The 24,667-nt window shown below is 35.4% G+C and overlaps 1 protein-coding gene across 1 annotated transcript; it reads left to right on the plus strand.

The window, feature by feature from the left end:
• The first annotated feature begins 23,489 nt into the window (after positions 1 to 23,489).
• LOC140332722 (olfactory receptor 6B1-like) lies at positions 23,490 to 24,422 on the plus strand. Its single transcript, XM_072413916.1, has one exon. The coding sequence runs from the start codon at positions 23,490 to 23,492 to the stop codon at positions 24,420 to 24,422; it is 933 nt and encodes a 310-aa protein (XP_072270017.1).
• Positions 24,423 to 24,667: the final 245 nt, after the last annotated feature.

Genomic DNA, 24,667 nt, shown 5'->3' on the forward strand with positions numbered 1-24,667 from the left:
ATGTTGAAAGTGCTCATATCCTCCGACTCTCACACATTGGCTTCATGTGGTGGTCGATATTTTACAAATGGAGGATCTGGTGTCAGGTGTACGGTTGAGCAGAGCGCGGAGAGATTTACACAAATTTGTTTTCTGGGTACAGTTTAAATATACATCTGAATATTGCTCCCTAAATTAAGCGACATGATATTTACACAGACCTAACTTTGGTGCTGATTAGAATAGGAACACATATTGCATAGCTTGGTTAGTGGACTGATTAACTGTGTATGACTCTGGAATGGTCTTCCTCGTCTTTTTCTGCTTGCTCCTACTGTCCGCTCATTTAAAAGACTACTCAAAATTCATTTTTTAAAACTTGCCTGCCCATCTTCTTCTGTCTTTTGAAACCATCACTACTTCCCACCACTACATATCTCCCCTCCTATTGTGTGTAAATTCCCCCACTTACTAGATTGTAAGCTCTTCGGGGCAGGGTCCTCTCCTCCTGTATCACTGTCTGTATAAGTCTGTCATTTGCAACCCCTATTTAATGTACAGCGCTGTGTAATATGTTGGCGCTATATAAATCATGTTTATTAACCTCCCAACCGTTAAGCCCGTACTTTTCCGTGCAAAAAAAAGTTGCAATTATCGTTAACCCCGTACTTTTCTCACTATATTAAAATCTCACTTACCTGGTCCCGCTGTGCTCATCCAGCGTCGGGTCCGTGTTCCAGCGTCGTCCTCCAGCGTCGATCTCCCTCTCCAGCGTCGGGTGCCGTCTCCTATACCAGCGGGACCGGTAAGATGCCGGCCGCCATCTTGTGTTCCGCCGGCTTCTTACCTGGTCCCGCTTATTGTCCTGCGTCGTTCTCCTTCCAGCGCCGGGTGCTCTCTGAAACAAGAAGCCGGCCGGCGCAGGAAAAAAAAAGCTGGCCGGTTTCTTGTGCGTGCGTGCGCGATGACGTCGGCGCGTGTGCGGGAAATTCAAATTGAAACTCATTCATTCATTTTGTATTGGATTGGATACAGGAGTTTGTATTCAATCCAATACAAAATGAATGAATGGGTTTCAATTAAAAATAAATACAAAGTATGTATTTTGTATTGGATTGGATACAGGAATTTGTATTCAATCCAATACATAATGAGAGTTTGAATTTTGTTCTCATTTTGTATTGGATTGAATACAAAGTCCTGTATCCAATCCAATACAAAATAATAGAAAATATATTTATGTGGTTTTGTCTATAGGTATGTGATGGACACTAGGGAGGTGTTTTAGAAAAATATATTACTATACAGTATACCGAATTATCGCATTTTCAGTATTTTTCATTTATTTATGTATTCTTGTTTAAGCTGAATTTTGTGTTTTTCCTTTAATTTTATTAAAAGTAATTTTTTTTTTTTTTACATGATTGTGTGTTTCAAACATTTTTTATATTCATTATATCTACTAGACCCCTATTCGGACATATTTCTGTAAGTTACAGGTCTACAATTTAAAAAAAAAAAATTCATGAAAACCTGTAACGCTTTTGGTACAGAAATCTAGACATCAGTGTAACGCCCAGGTGGTTAATATTAATAATAATAATAATAATAATATGACCGCTGCACCTGTATTCTGGACTTCCTCTACTGGAATTTTCTGTACTGTGTTAAGCGTGAGCAGAATTCCTGGGGGCAACCATGTGCTGGGACGAGGGAAGCAGCCTCCCAAGCTGTGGCTGGCTGTGGGTGAAGAGGGCACTTGTTGAGCACTGGCACCAGACCAGGACCTTACAGTTACCTTGAATATAAACTGATTTAAATGTAAACCATTTTTTTTCTTTTACCTAAAACACATGCTAAACTACACTGACTCAAGCATAAACCTAGGACACAAAGTGTGTTGGTCCTTGCAAACATCAAAACACAGGATTGAACAAGAATGCCATTAAAATGTATTTGGAAAAAATACATACACAGTGTGTTATTGTCATACAATTTATTTCAAAGGGGCAAACATAAAATTATAATGGCTCACTCTGTTTATTGAAAGTACAAAAACTTTACCCTGTAAAAAGGAAGGGGGTCTTTTTATAGGATAAAGTATTTTGTACTTCTGAATTGGTTATGATTGGTAACTTGCTGTTAGATGATTATTTGAGTATGGTTATTGGCCACCAGTAGACAAAGGTATATCTTCCTGTATAGTGTTGCAAACAAAACCAAAGACAGACACAGTTCTAGAACATGCCATAAACCAAGTATAAACCAAGATTCTTTTTCTAATGGCACCTTCCAACCTATCAAATTCAGCAAAGCCATTATTTTTACTAATATTATTTTGATTGTATGATATGTATGATTTGGGGATGTGGTGTCAAAACATCAACAACAATTCAAATTTTAAAAAATCTTGGCTTATATGGTATAAATACACCTCTAATAATACAATCTACAGTGGGTGGTCAAATACAAATATGGAGTTTTATTAAACCCGACTGTAATTTAGAGTCATAACTTATAAATTATATTGAAGGTTCTTGTGCTGGCCTAAAGACGTGGTATTATTTATTCTTGGTTATTATTTAACATGAAAGTAGATCTATGTCAAAGAAAGAGGAACTATAAAATTGTATACAAACGCAAGAACTATGAATTACAAATAATGTCAGATTGTCTTAATGCAATTGGTAAATGAAAATACTTGATATTTAACATGCCGAAAAGAAAATCCATAAATGTAGATAATGTACTGTAAGAATGTAGGTGGAATCAAGGCCAATGGCCTTGCAAAGTCTTATGATCTGTACAAATGCAATAGACAGACTGAATATTGGTTCTAACAAAACATTTTATTTTTGTACATTTTTTTACATATATATATATATATATATATTTGTCACAAAATTTATTCTAGCTGATTTTTAAAAATGTGGAATAGGTATATACGTAGACATAATAGTTTGTGAACTCTTGGATATATTGTTCATTGAACAATGAATCACAAATCATGCCTAATTGTGTAAGTAGATGAATTAATCTGAAGGTTCAGTTGTGCTTTTTAAATAATTCAGCAAAGGAAACTAAAAAACAATTTTATCCCATGCAGAATATAAAAAATGCAGCTTAAATGATAAACAGGATTTCTGCATTGTCTAATAAATAAGGTCTCCAAAGATTCATTCCTCAGAGATGTACATCATATATGTATTTATAGAATGCAAGCATTCATTTAGCCATTGTATGTTGTCTAGTTGTATGTTGTTTTTAACTTGTGCAATATTAGTATATAATATATAAATATAGTTCACATTTCTAAACTAGATAAACACTAAAGGGAGTATGCAAGGATATGCATTATTCCTATTTCCAAAGCTACATGGTGGATAGGTAACTTCCTAAGATAATTTATTTTGCTAATTATGTCTTTAACATATTGGTAATGGTTACTGATGTTTAATCCCATCTTTTAATAAAGTATTTACTAAAGCAAATCATATAATATTTTTTCATTGATGAATACCGTGCCTTGAATCTGCATCAGTGGCAAATATAAGATATTTATATGAACCACAAAGTTATATATTGATGTTGATGAATAACACTAAATTTTGTCCAGACATACTTTTTTCATGTTGATTTTTAATTTTTTGTGGATTCCTAACGTAAATGGAGAAAAGGAATCAATCACATCCAGACCTATTCTTTCTTTATGGACTTCTTCATGATTCTTCATTTGACATACTTTTGTTTTATGTGTTTACTATTATATACTGCATGTCTTTATTTGGGAATGTTGCCATAATTCTTACAATATTTCTGAGTTCCGGTTTGCATATACCATTATACTTCTTCCTTGCTAATCTTGCAGTACTTGATATCTGTTGCATTTCCACCACAGTTCCTAAGATGTTGCATAATTTTGTAATGGCTTCATTTACAATAACTTTTTATGAATGTGCTGTTCAATTATTTGTGTTTTCATGGGTTGAGATTACAGAGCTACTTCTTTTTACCTGCATGGCATTTGATCGCTACATTGCTATATGTAAACCTTTACATTACACCATTATTATAACCCATAAAGTCTGTGTACAGGTATCCCTTGATATTTGGCTTATAGGAGCCTTAAGTTCTGCTGCTCACACTTCACTGACCTTTACTTTGTCATTTTGCAATAATCGTGAGATTGAACATTTCTTTTGTGAGAGTCCCCCTTTATTAAGATTATCATGTTCAGACACAACTAGCAATGAAATTTTTACACTTGTAACAGATCTGATAGCTGGGATCCTCTGTTTTGTCTGCATAGCAGTTTCATATTGCTTTATTATTAATAGTATTTCACATATCAGGTCAGCAGAAGGAAAAAGAAAAGCTATTTCAACTTGCACATCTCATATCACAGTTGTGTTAATTTATTATGGAACATTATTTATTGCTTATATCAAACCTCATTCTGGCTTTTTTGAAAACCAAGATGTAATTCTTTCTATTATTTATGGAATATTCATTCCTTTTCTTAATCCTCTAATTTATACTTTTAGAAACAGGGAATTAATCAATGCTCTAACCAAACTGAGCAGTAAGGTGGCAAAATGAACAGGTTTATTTAAAGAGTGACTGTAGCAAGGTTCATCAGTAGTAGGTCACAACATAATGTACAACTTTGCATAGCATGTTTGCATATTATGGTATATTAGCCTGTGGGTTTACCCTCCTCATATACAGCTTTAGCAAATCTTAGACATTGAATTGCCTACTGACTCTTCTGGTCTGGGGTTCTTTTATCTTTGACCAGTGGTCAGCTACTAATAATGTAACTCATGTTTACTGAAGTTACATTATTCCAGCTCCATTCTTTAAATCCTACACATTTAAGAAGTATTAACTGCACATTCGGTGACATTAGTTCTACTTTAGTAGGAATCAAATAGAACGTACTGCAAACCTACTTGAATCTAAATTAGGTATTCTTTTTCAGTTTAAGATGGGTGTACTAGGGAACTACTTTTTTTGCCCCACTATATAAAGTACCAGGGCCAGGCTAAACCAGGGCAGCGGTGGCAAATGCATTTGCTTATCGTTAAAAACTGGTGTAAAGGCAGTCATGATTATTTTGATTTTCCAGCTGATTGTCATTGCAAAGTTTTGGCATTGATGTCAATATGCAGGTCAAAAGCTAGAGACATAAGACTTACAACATATTTTTATTACTTTTTTTGCATATTTATAAAGAGCCAACCTAGTCCATATCCATTTAACTAACAGTCCCTCATAGGGGCTCACAATCCTATGTCCCTACCATATTCAATGTTATCGGAATGTGGTAGGAAAAACCATGGAAACACAAGGACAACATATAAACTTTATTAAGACAGTATTGGCCAACATTCAAATCTGTGACTAAGATTCAAACTTGGGACCCTAGCACTGCAGAGACAAGATATCTGGCCACTGAGTCATACTTTCCAGTAGGATTCCACTGACATCATTTCTGGGATTTTTTCCTTCCATTTTCTTCCAGTGCTGAGACTTTTCTTCCACTAACCACCAATTCTGAAAGATTATTCCTCATACTGATGATCAGTGTTTACATATCGTTCTTTTATTGACCACCTATATGCATTTTCGCCTCTAAAAAACAAAATAAGAGAGTTTTACTCCGATCACAAGCAAATATAATTGATATTTTTCTTTTCAATGACAATCAATACAAGAAAAAGTTTTTTGTTAATATGGTATTGATTTTGTTTCCATGGATGATGATTTTGTTAAGGCAGAAATATATTGACTGGGATTTTTTCTTTTAGTTTTGTCAGTTTGGTACTGATACTGTCATTGTTTACATGATTAACACAACTCCTCCTGTGTCACTGTCTGTATTCATTTGTCATTGGCAATTTAATGCACAGTGCTGCGGAATATGTGTAATGTAGAGTGCTGTACAGCGCTGCGTATTATGTTGGTGCTATATAATTCCTGTTTATTAATATTAATAATAACATGTTGATGCCAATTCTGCACCATTTGTATATCTGCACATGTGGCTCTGGTTCAGTTTGGTATTGCTTCTGCCTCTGTTACCTCTGTCTTTTGGTTGTGGTAATGTGTACCTAAACCTACAGACAAAAATGTAATGTATTGCACGCAGCCTATCACTCCTTAAAGTTGATGACTACATTTTTTTCACATGTTGATTCTGTCAGTAAAATGTCTGTCCAAGGGTGACATATCCAACTCATCATACTAAATCTACAGAAAAGCAGCACTCCAAACACCATATTTTCTTTTTTTCTCTACACCGTAGTTAGTAGGGGTTATGTATATGCATAATTAATAGAATAAAAAACTAAATAAGAGACATTCATTGCTAGAGTTTACATACTGTACATACACTGTTAGTGTTACAATATTAGAAAATTACCATACAAATATTTTCATGAACTATTCTTTTTTTGATTAAATTGCATTTACTGATGTTGTGTATAGTTTATGTGTCATTTATTTTAGACAATATTTAAATACAATTAACCTATAGGTGATAATTTTTTTACGATGATATGACAAACCACAAACTCAAAAAACACACAAAGAAAGAAGGTTGACAAAAGGTAATTGTTCCAGGTTTTATTCTAGATCTTGAAATGTCTACAGATACAAGAGCATATTAGGTGCATACAATAATCCTATTGCTCTTTAGTATCATTAAGATCCATGTCCTACAGGAACATTTTGAAACAAAATATATATAAATAATACGAATTTTAAATTGCTATGTAACAATCTTCACTTTAAATGCTATTGCACGTATTTAGCTTTACAGGCCGAGTGTGTTCAAAATCATACACTAAATGTAGAGCCTTTTCAGTAAAACATCTTCATATATAAGATTCCAAAATCTTTGGGGTATTTTTTAATATTCATTATTCATTAATCATTTTTATTAGAATTATGGATACTATGTTGTCAATGCCTATCATTTTTTATTCAACCCATTTATCAACTAATGATCACATAGTGGTGATACGTTGATTACAACTTTTAAAAAAAGTGAACAAAGTTTCTGATCTCTACTATATAGGTATAGTGGTACTTCTATTCTCTAGAAGCCTGTATGTAACAGAACAAAACCTCTCACTTTCCTGTCTACATGCTGGGCAGAGTGCAAACAGAAATCCTAGCAGGACCCCCCCATAACTGGCCCTTGTGGCTGGCAGATCACAAAGGTCCCACGCCGTCCAGCACCTTGATCTCCATCTTCTTTCTTCTGCCTGCTTCTGCATCCGATGAGTCACTGGAGGAGTTCCCGGTGACGTGTGTATGTACGTCCCGGCCGGGCGGGGCCGGAAGTTCAAAATCCATTTGTATTGCATTCAATACAAAATAACTGTATTGAATGCAACACATTGGATTTTTATGTGTAAAAGCAGTGCATTGTTTTCAAGAACACTTATTTTACAGTATATATATATTAGTATGACGTGTAATGTGTATTTTTTTTCTTTATTTAAATTTTTTTTTTAAATATATAGATTTTTTAATTTATTCAATTTATTGTTTTTAAATGATTTTGTGTTTCAAACTTTATTATACTCATACTATTATATTATACTGTAAAATAAATTTTCATGAAAAACAATGTACCGCTTTTAGACATATAAAACCGGAAAGTAATGACCCGCTAGGGAGGTTAAAACTTTATTGGAGGTTTGCTAGGAAAAAGCTTTTGCTGTCCAAAAAGAATTTTAGAACAAGAAAATAATATGCCGTGGAACATGAAGGCAAAGAAATGACAGATTTGTTTGACCACAGTAGTCCAACAGTAGATCTATTTGCACAAACAAAAGACATAATACCAGAAAGAATCTAACTGTGAAACATGGTAATGGAAATGTTATGACCTGGTGTAGCTTTGCTGCTTCAGGGTATAAATCTGAATTTTATTATATAAAAATGTGAACCTAACTTCCTAAAAGGTAAAGCTGAAGCAGAAAAATATATTCACTACAATAATAATCTGAAACACATTAGCAAATCCACAAAGAAATGGTTCAAAGAAAAGAATAGGAGGGACAAATGGACTAACCTAATCTAGTTTGAATCAAACTGAAACATTGAGGCTGATTCATCAAGCAAAATCGGAAGCTCGCTCACGAGCGCATATGACTCCAGCCCGCGGTAAACCGGCTCGATATAACGGCGCGAAAGTACGCACGACCAGCGAGCGCGGATTTCATTGATAAATTAGGCCCATTGGGTCTGATTTATTAAAGCTCTCCAAGGCTGGAGAGGATATGCTTTCAACAGTGAATCTAGGTGACTCAGCAAACCTAGAATTAATGTGTTAAAGTAATTTTACATTGGTTAGCAAATGTTTTCAACTCTGGACCAGATTTTTTCCAGGTTTTTTGATCACCCAGGTTTACTGATAAAAGTGTATGCTCTCCAGTCTTGGAGAGCTTTAATTAATCAGGCCCATTGTGTAGGATTTCAAATGGGGACCCACAAATATTTTGTAACTAAAGAATTTTTTTAATGGAGTAGTGGTCAAATAATTCACTAAGTATTACAGTTTATATAGCTTCTTGTATTCCTATGCAAATATTACATTTATTTGTAGGCACTGTTTAAATTTAGGGATGAGCAAGCAAATTTAATAAATTCGGTCTCGCGGCGAATGGGGCCGTTCTCGCTTACCAAACATGTAGGCAAGACCGAATGTTTGATTACAGTGAAATATAATAAAAATTAGGAGTAAAAGATCATCCATTACTGCCTAAAACAGCTTTGTCCAGTGCCCTAATTTACAGTTTGTCCACTATTAGCCATGACCTTGATCATTTCCTGATTTCATCATTTGAACGCTTGTCTTTGACCTTAAACGTTCCTGACTGCTTACTGGAGACGACCATATCCATGGCATCCAAAAGGCGTCTCACCAACTCAAAAGCTGTTTTTGAACAACTAGAAAGCAGTGATAGCGATTTGGCTTCACTTGTGGAATCGAGCAATAGTGATTTACCAAGAAAACCTGTCATCAGACGGTGACAGTGAAAGTGAACTCAGCGATGAATCTGAACTTGAGGTCAGTAATGTGCGCACTTGGCGCTCTATTGACCTTGGTGTGGCTCAGGCAGCGCCCCCAGGATTCCCATTTACTGGAGCACCTGGTGTGAAAATTGATGCTTAACGTAATGACCCCTTGGCATACCTGCAATTGTTTCTGACCGTTAAGGTTATTGAAAAGGTAGTTGCTGGGACAAACAGGTATGCTGCACAACAATTAGCTGCTCCACACCTGAGGTTTGCAAGAGGCAGAAAGTGGGAACCTGTGACCAAGGATGACAGTTGGCTATATTTGGGCTTAGTGATACTTCAGGGAGTGGTGGGCAAACCCCTGCAGAAGTGGTATTGGTCTACCACTAAATTACTTGCCACTCCATTATTTGCCACATTCATGCCAGAGTACAGATTTACCCTGATCAGGAAGTATCTACACTTTGCCAACAATGATGAGTTTGATGAAACTACCCAACCTGCACCAAAACTCAAAAGAAATTGTGAAGTATCTCAAATGATTCTTAAAAATTTCCAACAGACCTATGTGCCAGAAAGAGACATCAGCATAGATGAAAGTCTATTGGCCTACAACGGGAGGCTCAGCTGGGTACGAAACATCACGTCAAAGAGAGCATAATTTGGTGTGAAATCCTACATGCTGTGTGAATCCTCAACTGGCTACATATGGAATTCAATCCTTTACACTGGAAAAGGGACAAAATGCAACCCAAAATATGGCAACTATGAAATGGCAACATATTCTGTTCTCTCACTCACTGAGATATTCCTAAATCGAGGGTATTGTGTCACAACCAACAACTTTTACACTTCTGAACTTTATGAGTTTCTTCTGCAACACAAAACAGATGCATTTGGAACCTTTAGGGCTAACCGGCTCAACCTGCCATCAATGTTTGCAAAAAGGAATCTGAATACAGGAGAAATGGTTGCCTGGCAGAAAGGCAAAACGATGGCCCGGCGATGGCATGACAAAAAAAGATATGTGCCTAATGAGTACTGTCCATAATGCTTCCACTGTTATGGCACACACAAAAGGTGGGAAAGAAATCATGAAGCCACAAGGAGTGATTGACTACAATAACACCATGAGAGGTGTCGACCAAGCTAACCAAGCAATGACATTCTACCCAGAAATGAGGAAACAGCAAAAGAAGTATTACAAAAAGATTTTCAGGCATCTTGTTGAGCAATGCTTATGGAATGCCTACAAAAGAGTGACAGGTCTGTGAGTCATTCTGAATTCATTTGGAAAGTTTTCAAATCTATTGTCTAGAACCACCAAACACCATCAATGGCCATGAATAGACCTAGATGTCGTGCTGTTGCCGTTGTCAACCCCGAACGCCTGACTGGTCATCACTTAACGGACTACATCCCACCAACCGAGAAAAAGGCAGCACCTACAATGATGTGCGTGGTTTGTTGCTCAAGGAAGCTCAGAAAGATGACAGTGGAAGGAAGATCCGAAAGGAAACCATGTTCTACTTTACTAAGTGTGACGTCGGACTTTGTCCAGTCCCATTTTTAAACTTTATCATACCCAGGATGTCTACTAGATTCTTAATTTAATTTATCAATGATTTTGCACCCTTGTTTGGACAAATTTCAGTGTTTTTGATTTGTTAACATTTTTATATTACATTGATTGTTGTTATTTTATTACCTTATTTTTAAAATTATTTAATATATTATAATTTATTATTTGTGTTTCAAACTTTATTATACCCGGGAGTTATTTCTAAGAATTACAGACCTACAATATTAAACAACAAACTTCCATGCAAAGCAATGTACCACTTTTGGCAAAAAAATACTGACATAATTAGACCGCCAGGGACATTAAATAAGAAACAGGACAACTGGTGGGATTACTTTTATTCCCATATGTTGTTATCATTTTAATGTTTTAAGGCATCATATTCTTAAATATATTCTCTAATATAGATTCCTAAGAGATAAACATTGTATCACTTATAACCTGGGACATACAGGCACATATATTTAAATATCTCAATTATTGTAATCAGGTTCAAAATTCTCTACCAGATTGAAGCTACTCTGAATATTAAAGAATATTTATTTTGTTCTTTTTACATACCCCCATAGTAGATGGATGAATTCCTAAGATTTTTTAAATTATTCCTTCATAAATGTTCATATGTTAATAATTATACCAAATAATGTATAATTATATTATATTTTTATTGATATAATTATAATTTTTGTCTTTGAAAAACACAATTTCCTTGAAAATTTCCTTGCCAATGTTTATTATTTTGTGGATTCTTGTAAATGGCAAGGAAAAACCATTCAACTCATTCAGAACAATTCTTTATTTATGGACTTCTACATGATTCCCCATCTGACTTACCTTTGTTTTCTTTATTTACTATAATATATTGCATGTCAGTGATTGGGAATGTGACAATAATTCTTACAATATTTATGAGTTCCAGTTTGCATATACCATTGTACTTCTTCCTTGCTAATCTTTCAGTGCTTGATATTTGCTGCATTTCCACTACAGTTCCTAAGATGTTATATAATTTTGTAATGGCTTCATTTACAATATCATTTTATGAATGTGCTGTCCAACTATATGTGTTTACATGGGTTGCGATTACCGAGCTTCTGCTTCTTACGTACATGGCATTTGATCGCTACAGTGCTATCTGTAAACCTTTACATTACACCATTATTATAACCCATAAAGTCTGTGTACAGGCATCAATTAGTGTATGGCTATTAGGGGCTTTCAGTTCTGCAATCCACACTTCATTGACTTTTACATTGTCATTCTGCAGTGACCAGGAGATTAAAAATTTCTACTGTGAGATCCCATCATTATTAAAATTATCATGTACTGACACTACTCTAAATGAAATGTTTACACTTTTAACAGATCTAATACTAGGTATAATCTGCTTTGTCTGCATAGATGTTTCATATTGTTTTATTATTTTTAGTATTTCACATATTAGTTCAGCAGAAGGCAGAAGAAAAGCCATTTCAACCTGCACTTCCCATATCACAGTTGTGTGCATTTATTATGGAACGTTATTCATTGCCTATATAAACCCCCGTTATGGCTTTTTTAAAAACCAAGATGAAATTCTTTCTATTATTTATGGTATATTTATTCCTTTCTTAAATCCTCTTATTTACACGTTTAGGAATAAGGAATTAATAAAAGCTGTAGCCAAACTGAGTAGCAAGATTATGGCTAGATAAAGTAATTTTAGTTTAAGTATGAAATAATGTGTTTATGTTAGATGTATAGTGCCATAAACTGTAAATGGTTTTTCTGGGTTATCTAATTTTCAGTTTTGGTTTTGCTCTGTGTGATAGGGTGCGTTCAGAAGCAGGAGATTTAGAAGACATAGATGTCTGCAATCTTGCAAAAGGTCTAATTTATTAAAGCTCTCCAAGACTGGAGAGGATACAGTTTCCTCAGTGAAACTGGGTGATTCAGCAAACCTGTAATGAATCATTGCTATTTGTTAGCAAATGTTTTTAATACTGGACCAGATCCATTCCAGGTTTGCTGAATACACAGCTTCACTGATGAAAGCATATCCTCTGCAGCCTTGGAGAGCTTTATTAAATGAGGCCCAATGTGTCCTCCAGTGCTTGTGAGACCCTTTTAGACCATAGCGCTCTGGAAACACCAACATTCTGATCATAGGGAATACCTATATTGTAAATTATAAACTGTTATCTAATATTGAAGCACAATGCTTCAGTGAAAAGCACTGATAATGACTCTTGTAGGCTTGTAGGCTTGCTGAAGACTGCTGCAATCTTTGGTAAGTGGTCTGGATCTTCGGAATATTGTCACCAGGGGTGTAATCGCACTGTAATTCCACTACACCCCTGCCTGTATCAATCTCCCATCGCAGGTCTGAGCCAGCGACACACCCTGGCCACCGCCCGGAGCCTGCGTTCAGTACTGGGGACTTGGTCCGCGGCTCTGCCCTTCTGACCCTGCGGAAGGGGGGATGGACTGGCAAGAGCTGCGGACCACCAAAGACTTTGTGAAAAAAATAGGATGGCACGCGTACCCACTCCCGAAAAAAGTGAGGGCACGGCGTTCCCATCCTTGGCCGCCCCACTACAGCCCTGATTGCCACTAAAGCACATTTTAGCCTCAAAGGCTAAGCATACATCACATTTCTCATGGATCTCAAAGTGACTTGACTGTACTGGTGATTTACAAGATCCAAAGTGCTTCCAATCAGATATCTAAAACATGGATGTGTAGCATATGTGTCCATGTATTACATCTGAGTAGGGTAATACCTGAAAGAATCAAAGGTGAAATGAAATATTTTGCTGACATGTTTTAGTCTTTTTTTCACAGAAACAAAACAAAATAGAAAAAAAAAATGAATGACAGTACAAACAAAGTCCTGAATTAAAGAAATGGATGGAAGAGCGACGTGATAATGAGGAGATTGTGGTGTAAAATTAGAAAGCTTTGCCTGATTGTCATTCACTAGTCAGATGGTAGAAAGGAGCTAAGAAGAAAGGGAAAGGGTGGTACTAGGAATTCATTCTAAATGGTCATCTGGGGAGCAAAGGTGTAGTGCATGTTACCCTGTAAGGAAAAATCAAACAACTATCATGAATTCCTTTTATGCATTGATCTATTAAGTCAGAACTGCAGCATGTGGTATGTGGGCCTAAGTGGCTACAGGGAAGATTCAATGATATGCTATGGGGTCCAGGAGGATACTTCCAATTATTCCTCTATTTTACAAAAGAGTTTTGACCTCCCGAGTGCCTTAGTCCTGGCCCTGGACTGGATTATGGGTTTAAAATGTTTAAAGTTGTCTTGTGTGTATCATTTGATTAAATATTTTTTGGTGATATAGACCATGAGATGTTTTTAGAAGACATAGATAGACAAAGCAACTGAAGTTTCTATTAGAAGTGGCAATACCTTGCCTTATTCACAACCTAATGGGTTGGGTTGTTTGCTGAAAGTCATCTATTGAAAAAACATGTTATTTTTTTTTTCTCTGTTTCAGAGGTTTTCCAATGAATTTGTATTTTCAATGTTATTGTAAACTACATGAAAAGGCTCTCTACTTATTGTTAATTTTTTCTTATAATTAGCTGTCAAATATGTAAACGCTAAATTATAAATAACTAACTCTGGTGTAAGTGACCGAGTTGCTGTGAGTTGTGCAGGATTACTGGAGTCTGAAACAGGTCTGAACCTGCCTTAAAATGTGAACCAAACAATTTGTCAGGTTGAAAAAAGACATAAGTCCATCAAGTTCAACCATTAGGGAAATAAACATATCGCAGATAAGAACCCTATAGTTGATCCAAAGGAAGGCAAAAACCCTGAATGAATTTGCTCCAACAGGGTAAAAACTTTCTTCCTGATCCCATGATGCAATCAGATGTTCCCTGGATTAACAGATTCTGGTATTTTAAAACTTTAATACCAGTTATATTTTTCTACTTCTACGATATCATCCAGTTTTTTTCCAAAGAAATATATAGTAGTTGCAAAAACTACTTCCTGAGGGAGCCTATTCTACATTTTCAAAGTATGTTTCTTGGAAAAATGAATATAAACTGATAAAATCTTTTTCCCATAGGGCACTATTATGTTCCTCTTACTAGTTAATCTGTGATATAAACACTGAAATCAGTAATTATACTATACAAAGCTAGATGTTTCTCCTGAGGAAGTTTTATTAGCGGAACATGTTGAGGAATGCCTATTAATGCATATGCATCAAGTTTACTGCAAAGAAAGAAAGAAAAGGATATGCAAGATACTCAAGTGCTAAAGTGGACCTTGATGTGGGATTTTATTGTATTGTATGGTATTGTATAATTGAATAAAATTCATTGTAAATAGTATTATTTACCTCTTGTTTTTTTTTTTTTTTTCCATTTGGTTAAAGGTTACAGAATATTTGTTGGGTACAGAGACCATAGGGTTACTTGGTAGTCCAGTTGGTAAACATTACATAGGAAAGTTTGCCAGGAGCAGTGTTTGTACATTAGCATGCATTGGGTGGCAGATGGTTTTCAGTAAAGGAATATTTACTAGCTAATGTTAATAATCAATGTGGAGAAGAGCTCCCAGTTAGGGTAGCATGAAGTTTTTTTTTTATCATTTTGAATGGATGACACTGACTGGCAGACGACTTTCAGTTCAAATTGGTTTTGTAGTGGATTACAGCAGTTTACCTATTGGAGTAACAAAACTGGCAGGTACAGAAATGCTCCAAAATATGTAGATTGTTGATCTTTTTTTAAATCGGTTTTAACCATGTTACAGAAGTCCATGCCATGTTTTACAAGCAAATTCCTGACTTTCTTTTTAAAATGCTCCCTTATCCTATCCTTTTTTTAAATTCACTTAGCACATGTTCTTACATATAGCATGGATTCTACCACCATCCATTGTGATTATAGTACAATGCTCAGGGACATTGGACTTAACTCAGAATTGTGGGGCTCATAGGATCTTTGTAAAGCCCTTCAAGGCTGGAGAAAGCAGATTATCGTGGGATAACCTAGGTGATCCAACACACCTGGGATAGATTTCCTAAAAATCATTTGATATTGGCTAGCAATTATTTTCAATCATGGACCATATCTACTACATTTTTGCTGGATTACACAGATTCACACATTTTAGTCTATCTTTAGTCTATCTTCTCAAATCTGGGGGGAAGGGGAAAATGGAGGGCTTTAATCAATCAGCAAATTCAGTTGAACTCCCCCAAATAATGATTGTCCATTCTTTCATCTACAGACAGGGAGCAAGCATGTCTACTTAGTTTTATCAGCTTTAGACAGAAAACCAACTGCAAGTCATTGAACAACTTCATGTTTTGAAGCACTTGAAATGTAAGTAGTTGAATTATTCTGAAGGTTCATTTGGGCTTTTTAAACAATTAAGCAAGGCAAACCAGAAATATTTTTTATTATATGGTAAGCTTGAAATAGAAAACAAACCTTAAATGATAAACATGACGCCTTAATTATCTAATAAATAAGGTCTCCAAAGATTCATTTTCTAAGAGATGCATTTATTTATAGAACACTTATACAACACTTAAGTCATTGTATGTTCTCTTGTACATTGTTATTCTCTTGTGAAATATTGGTATGTAATATATTTAGCTAGGTTCACATTTCTAAACTGGATAAACACCAGAGTATGCAAGGATCTGCATTATTCCTATTTCTATAGCTACATATCCGATTGGTAATTTTTAAAAATGTTGTGTGATTACATTCTCCTCTTTTTACTATTTGTTAAGTATTTTCAAATCATATATGACCTAGATCTGCAGCAGCTGTGTTCATACCTTTTAATTAGAAACAAATATAATATGTAAAGCACAAAGTTTCATATTCATGTTTTATTTACATTTATTTTAGTGCAAACATACTTTTTCTTTTTCCTCACTGATAATATTAAATTTTTGGGTATTCTTTATGTAAATGGAGAAAAACAATCAATCCCATCCAGGGCTATTTTTTCTTTATGGACCTTTGCATGATTCTCCATTTGACATACTTTGGTTTCATGTGTTTACTTATATTTATTGTATGTCATTGATTGGGAATGTTGCAATAATTCTTATAATTTTTTTAAATTCCAGTTTGCATATACCATTATACTTCTTCCTTGCTAATCTTGCATTTCTTGATATCTGTTGTATTTCCACCACTGTTCCTAAAATGTTGCATAACTTTGTAATGGCTTCATTTACAATCACTTTTAGTGCATGTGCTGTTCAATTATTTGTGTTTTCATGGATTGAGATTACAGAGCTTCTTCTTTTTAGTTGTATGGCATTTGATCGCTACATTGCTATATGTAAACCTTTACATTACACCATTATTATAACCCATAAAGTCTGTGTACAGGCATCAATCGGTGTATGGCTATTAGGAGCTTTCAGTTCTGCTGTCCACACTTCATTGACTTTTACATTGTCATTCTGCAATGACCAGGAGATTAAAAATTTCTTCTGTGAGGTGCCATCATTATTAAAATTATCATGTACTGACACGACTCTTAATGAAATTTTTACACTTGTAACAGATCTTATAGCTGGCATCCTATGTTTCGTCTGCATAGCAGTTTCATATTGTTTTATTATTATTAGTATTTCACGTATCAGGTCAGCAGATAGCAAAAAAAAAGCTATTTCAACTTGCACATCTCATATCACAGTTGTGTTAATTTATTATGGAACTTTGTTTATTGCTTATGTCAAACCCCGTTACGGCTTTTTTGAAAACCAAGATGTAATTCTTTCCATTATTTATGGTATATTTATACCATTTCTAAATCCTCTAATTTATACTTTTAGGAACAGGGAATTGATAAATGCTCTAACCAAATTAAACATTAAGATGGCAAAATGAAATGGCTTATTTAAAGAGGAACCGTGGCACTGTGGAACTATGGCTGTTCATTGAAAAAGTCTTGCACTGGATTTGCCCTACTCCAGCCTCATCAAATCTCAGCTATTGCATACCCTGCTAATTCATCTGGTCTGAGCTTATTTTCTTCTTTTTCATTGGGTTGCCACTGATAATGTAAAGCTTGTTTACCAAGAAAACATCAATGCAGCACTCTGTATTGTATTCCGAAATGTTTTAGGAGTTTATACTTAACTACTTATTGGGAGAGATCAAATAGAAAATGCAGCAAACAAACTAGAATCTTTATTAGCTTTGTAACCATTGCATATCTGCAGCTGCGTTTCTAGTTGTGTCAATTTGGAACTAATGATGTCTTTGTTAAAATGTTTTCAGTGATGGTAAAGATGGGTTCAAATCCACAAACAAACTGATATATATTTAGGCAACAGATGTATAGGCCCCATACAAGGAGTAGAACCAGTCCTTTGCTGCAGCAGTGTTAGAAAACATTGCGGTATTCCCATAAACCAGTATAAATGGGTGCAAAAGGTTGTACTTGGGGCCTAGAACTCATGGTGTGAGATATTTTTTATATTGATGAGTGGATTTAGCTCTAGTTGAGGAAGGAAATCGAGAAATGCCTGGGTGACGCTCCAGAAACACACTTACCTGTTCAAACATGGTGTGCCATTTCAGCCATGTAGGTAAGGAAGAGTTCATCCAAGGAAAGGAACTGTTAAAAAATTTTACTGTGTCACTAGGTCAGCCTCCCAGACCTCTCAGGTAGTCCAATGATTCTTACTATATTATTATGAAGGTGATTTTCAGCATTCTCATTCTGTTCTGAAAGCTGCTTAACAATATGATTTCCAATAAATCATCTGCATAAAAAGCCAAAAAGCCCAATAGTCTGTTCCCCAATTCAGATAACCTTACCAAGATTTTATTCAAGTCTGGACCAATGAGATTACATTCCAACGTGAAAAAATCAATCTTTATTGGAAGAGTAGATTTTCAAGTTGCAATAATATTCCAATATCAGCTTGGTGATGGTTGCTGTCCCCTCAAAGCATTAGAGCTCTGGACTGGGCTTTACATCACTGCAGGGACCTTCCCCTATACTCTACTGCTTCTGTGTGGTGCTGGTATGCATACAGAGAAAAAAAATCAAAATGGAGCCCACACATATGGCAGTTCTGGACCTTCTCCTGCCTCCAGCAGTGGCAGGTGCCGTTGTTCGGGAAGTGGTACTCATCTCCACATTGTGACCCCAGTGTTTTTAGTGTTTGTGGGCAGGAAGCCTATTGGAATCTGGAATCTCGCTTTAGTATAGGTGCCCCAAAATAGTTATGTCTGCTATTGACACCTATTGACTCTCTAAGGCCCTCTGAAAGAAAGTTGGGGGTGCCCATGAGTTTGACAAAGCATTTGAAAGATCACAAAATTGTTCAATCTCATTCTGCTATAAAGAAAATAATCTAAAAGTGACCTAGATTTTAAATGGCTGCCAATGTGTCAAAAACTGACTGCACAAGCAAATTCAAGTCAAGAGCGGATGGTTTAATGCTAAAAGAAGCTTCCAAGGTCTTTGTATGAAGAGGAACAGAAGGAGCACTGCCAGAGCCCTATAAAATGACTTTCAGCACAACCTTTCAGAGATAGACTCCATGAGAATTACATATTCTTTACTGGGACTTGTGCTCACAGCCCAGAACCTCATTGCTCAACTGTTATTTCCAAAGAACACCAAAATTGCTAAGTTCACCACTGGTGCCCAGTTCACTTCACAGGTGAGAGCACACTAAGCACATATGACAGACATGAAAGAGTATGGAGATGCTATGGTAAAGGTTATGCTGCCTGAAACATCATACAGCATGACCCATTTGGCTGTGGGTCACCAATAGTCTCAAGGGGCATTTACGTGGAATGCCGCACAGACCCCCACTTACTAGCTAATAGTATCCTGACTTCTGTTTTATCCATCTATGCCTTTTGTCGCTTCTTGTGTCTCTTCTGTTCCCCTGTGTCTTTGGAGACCACCGTGTCACCAGAGTCTATTCTCTGGATTCCTGATACTTGACCCTTTGCTTTGTTCCTGACTATGCTTGTCTGCTGCCTACCTGCCTTGTCTCTGCTTGCTAATTTGGAACTGTGCATTTTCTTGCTCACCCTGGTGTGCCCAAAGACCAAAACCTGGCAGCAGCCTGCAGCACAACATCCTCACCAATAGAGTCTCTGGAGAAGACCAGGCTGCTGATTAGATTCTGTACCTTGGCCCTTCTTAGGGCTCACACCACTATTGTGCAAGCCATAGTGCCCCTTGGAGGCTCCATCTCTCCAAGTGTGACATTTACTGACCATATATAATATATTTTGAGTATACAACAGCTCTGTTAATTACCTTCATTTAAAAGCAAGTATAGAAATATTGATATCTTGATAACGTTCCACCCTATCATTGATAAGTACACCTGCGAACACAACCTCACAGCGAATCACAAGGCCGTTCTCGCTTACATGTTATTATGTCCTCCATTTGAGGTACTAGCAGAATAGTAGCCAATACATGGCATGGTTTTATTCATCACAGTTTACAACAACCAATGAATATCATAGCTATTTCACTAAGTCACTGGAACTCTACGCTGCCCATCCACTTTCACTTCATCTTTGGGACATCCCCCTGTCGTCTCCCCCAGGCTTCCCCTACGGGTGATCCCCCACCAATGGAGCTTGTTTCCCCCGCTTCTTCCCTCTCTATTTCTTTCCTTTATTATTGTTCATGTGTTTCTACGTGTCAGATATTTGATTTTCTGTACCAGGTAATTTGAGTCTGTTTGATATACTCTATATGCAATTGCAATGTTTGCACACTTTTGCCTGCTGTATATTGGTGTTATTGCCATTTTTTTGTTGCTCCCTTGTCCCTGGTTTATTTCTGTACCCCCTTGATTTAATTAAATAAAGAATATTATATATAATAAAAATATATTATTATGTAAATTATTCATAAAAAGAATTTGATATATACATAGAAAAGGGTTAACACATTAACAGAATTGTTTCTTCATAAAAGAAAGTGCACAAAACACAAAGGTATAAACGTCTCAATTTGAATCAGATATTTACTTAAATCCAACGCGTTTCACAGGATATAACCCACATCTTCAGGGGGATGGGGAATATTCCAATAAACTTTTTGTGAAGGCTTTTGTTACTAAATGTGTAAGGTGTAATTTTACTATTATATTACCATTTAAAGAATTCTTATACTTGGATGTCTCAAAAAGCCCTAACTTTTGGTAATAATGGTTGAATATTTATTCGTTTGGGTTGTGGCATCTTGAATTTAACTGTGAACCCTAAATGACTTATATATAGGGCCCTAGGTGTAACTACAGCAAATACAGTCTCTGTCTTCAGAACTGGATAGACAGACAGATCCTTTAGTAGGTACAAACATTCTTTGAAATCTATTTTATCTTTGTATTTTGGTTTTGCCTGGCTTTTACTTCTAAAAAAAATTGTAGTGAAGTTTGCAAAAACAGGTAACATGGGTAAGCCCACATAAAAACAAGAAGACAAGTTGCCAGGTCAGAAGAAAAGACATTTATTTTTTTAGGGAGTAATAACAAACAGTCTGAAAAGGGGAAAGGTGTCAATGTGATATTAATTTCAATAATTGGAAAAAAGGTTTTTAGATAAAACAATGACATGCTTACCATACTATTTGCTGTTTCTTTGTCTGGATCAACAAGCTCTTTAGCTTATTAGTTGCAACCATCTGTACAGAGACAATATTCTCCTAATGAATATGATCTTTCCAGGAAAAGGTGAACTTTTTCAAGTGAGTATATTCCCCATTCAAACAATTAACGCAATGTAACTGAGCTTAAGGATGAACAAGAAAAACACATTAATTGGATCATTTGAAACATAAACAAAAGGCAGGTTAGTGTACTTTGTGAACAACATCTGTGCAAGATAATGAAATTAGCCCCAAAGGATAAATACGTAGATCCACAGAGTGGAACTGTTAAAATGACCCTTGTTGGAATTGTATACCTTTTAAATATAAAGCTGACAATGTAAATCAGTCTTTAGATTTCAAACAAATGTGGGGGAGCTATTAAACAGTGTTTTTATATTATTGTATGCCTTAAATAATACATAATAGATAAAGCTGTTGATATGACATTGTTGAAGTATGCACATAAATTCTATATGAAGAGGTAACATAGGGACATAATTTGATGATTAATCTTTGAACGTTTCTATAAATGTACGTGCTATACGTATTATAAGTCATTATGTTTTTATGTTACAAGTTTATTTTGCATTAAAAATAATTTTGCCAAATGTATTATTTAAAGGGTAGTCTGATACAACAGTCTAATCGAGAGTCTAACAGAAAATGATTTTTTAAATTATATGTATTGCTACAATGTTTTGAGAACCAATGACTGAAAAGTTAGGGCTAAACTGGCAGTCAATGAAATTGAAATGTTAAAATGCTGCAATCTGTCCACAATATTTTATCATATCACTGAACCTCCTGTCAGCACATGCATTTATTAAAAATGTATTTTTAATGGCTACATTGATATACTTCAACAACAATAATGCACTTGCCTATATTCAAACTTACACAATTAATTAGTGTTGCTTGAATCAGCCTCAACATGGTTCAGGGGCATTTTTGATGAATTGTTAACAAAGTTTCTGATTTTATGTAATCTTAAATAAGATCATTATTGAAGTCTACTTTTTGAGTTAAACTTGGCTGTCAGGTTTAATTGTACCACTTAGTGGTGTTGAAATGAATATAGTTACAATAAATACAGCTTTGCTAGCATTCATGGGATGAATATACTCTCAAAATTCTCTTTTTGTTCACAGTTTTTACTGTTCTGCCAATGTTGGGTTGATTTTCCAATTGTGGCTGCACCCAAAGAGATTGGTTACAGTCTCATCAACCTGAAACACACAACTGTTGTCACAGTAGCACCAAGCTGTTTGGAGATCATCTTATACCTTTGCATTTAACGTTCATCCCTATAGTTCCGACCCTTTATACTTTCTCTCCTTTACTTTCTTTGGAGTATGTTCAATGTGGGATGTTGTAAGATAGCAAAAGATACCAAACAACAGAGCAACTACTACATTTAAAGCACAACTATAACCTAAAATAAAACATTGCAACCAGAAGAACCTTTATTGTAGAAGGAACAGACAATGTCAAAATTTTTTTATATTAAACTTGCCTGCCCTTGTTACATCATCTTCTTCCACGTTACCAATCATCAGACATATTGATTGGCAAGGCTGGAATAACACAACTGATGGTCATTCCATCTGGCCATAATACACCGTGCCTATCCCTCCTGCAATAAAAATCCTGCCTGCTCGGAATTTTTAATTGTGGGACTATAGTTCTGCTTTCTATAAGCCAAATGATTGATCAAACTGAAGATATGTGATACTAATAAAGAAAACTAGTTTTAAAAAGTACTGTATTCCTAGTATTGGTGATCTTTTCTAGGGATACCAACAAATGTGTGAAGCCTTGTTGGAATATTTTTGTAGAATAAGCAAAACCCTGTCATTCTTTAAGCTTGCTTTGCTTTACTTGATGACATACCCAAGGCATGCATGTAAACATGGGACAACATTTGTCAGGAAGCAAAATCACTTTTTACTTTTCAGGAAGTAAAACACACTTTTCAGTGAGCTGTCATACACATTATTTAAAGAATACACCTAAAATGATGCAAAAAACATATTATTTTAAGGTTGTTTCATTTTACAGAACAAGCTTTTTGTAGATGAAGAACAATATTGTGCCCTTTTATGTTCCAGGTGCTGATATGGTGAAATGTTGAGGACATTCACAGCAAAAAGTAATTTTTACATTTGCAAATGTTTACTAAAATATTTGAAAGTATAAAAAAGTCTAAGCAACTGCAGTTAATTTAGATTTGTTCACTAAACTTATTTATAATATCTTTCTAAAAATGGTAATAAAAAATGAAACATTGGTGGTACACTTTATTATACTGGGATTTCCAGGATCTTCAGCTTTGCAGTATGTCCTTTTTGTGTTGCTTTTGTTTACATTTGTGTTAACCATTTTGAGCAATATTATAATAATGATTATTACCAGGACAGAGAGGAATCTTCACAAGCCAATGTATTTTTATCTTTGCAATTTTGCAATGCTAGAAATATGTTACGTCTCTGTCACTGTTCCCAAAATTCTAGCCACAATTACTTTAGAGGGAAGACTAATTTCTGTTACTGGGTGCATAACCCAATTGTTCTTTTTCTTTTTCTTGAGTTCTACAGAATGTTTTCTTTTGGGTGTTATGGCGTTTGACCGGTATTTGGCTATCTGTAATCCTTTACATTATCCAGTTCTCATGAACACAGATATGTGTCAAAATCTAAGCATATGTTCATGGTTTGTTGGATTTTCAACTACCTTTCCTCCTATTTTCTTAATCTCCCAGCTTCCATTTTGTAGCAATGAAATTAACCATTTCTTTTGTGATGCTCCTCCTCTGCTTAAAAATTCCTGTGTGGACACTTATCTTAATGACCTTCTTGATTTTATTTGTGCCTCTTTAGTAATCGTTACCTCATTTACTATAACTTTGTTTTCATATGTATATATCATCACAGCTATCATGAAGATGCCTTCAACTGCAGGTCGCTCCAAAGCTTTCTCTACCTGTGGTTCCCACCTAACTGTAGTTTTTATTTATTATATCACTGTTATATTTATGTACGTAAGACCCAAGGTGGGATTTACATTTACTCTTAATCGAGTTGTGGGAGTTTTTTATGTTATCATAACACCAATTCTTAATCCTATTATCTACTGCTTGAGAAATAAAGAAGTGAAAGATTCAGTCAAAAAAAGATTTTTTATGTTGAAACGACTGTAGCAGTCCAATGTTACCTTTAGGCATGTGATGATGAGATGTTTGTCAGAAGATATCCCCCCCCCCTGCCCCACAAAATTAGTTACTTTCACAACAATGTTATTGCAGGTTAGGAGCATATCAGGGGAAAAACTATACATTGCACATAATATATTCAATATTCTAAACGTCAACTGACTTTTTACCATAAATCTTTTGTAATGTGTTGTGGCAATGCATACATCCAGCCTGATTTATTAAAACTCCAG

This window comes from Pyxicephalus adspersus, chromosome 6, assembly GCF_032062135.1.
Source record: "Pyxicephalus adspersus chromosome 6, UCB_Pads_2.0, whole genome shotgun sequence".
Classification (NCBI taxonomy): Eukaryota; Metazoa; Chordata; class Amphibia; order Anura; family Pyxicephalidae; genus Pyxicephalus; species Pyxicephalus adspersus.

Excerpts from the sequence above, each read along its gene's own strand:
- LOC140332722 (XM_072413916.1), top strand. The coding sequence starts at position 23,490 with ATGGTAATAAAAAATGAAACATTGGTGGTACACTTTATTATACTGGGA.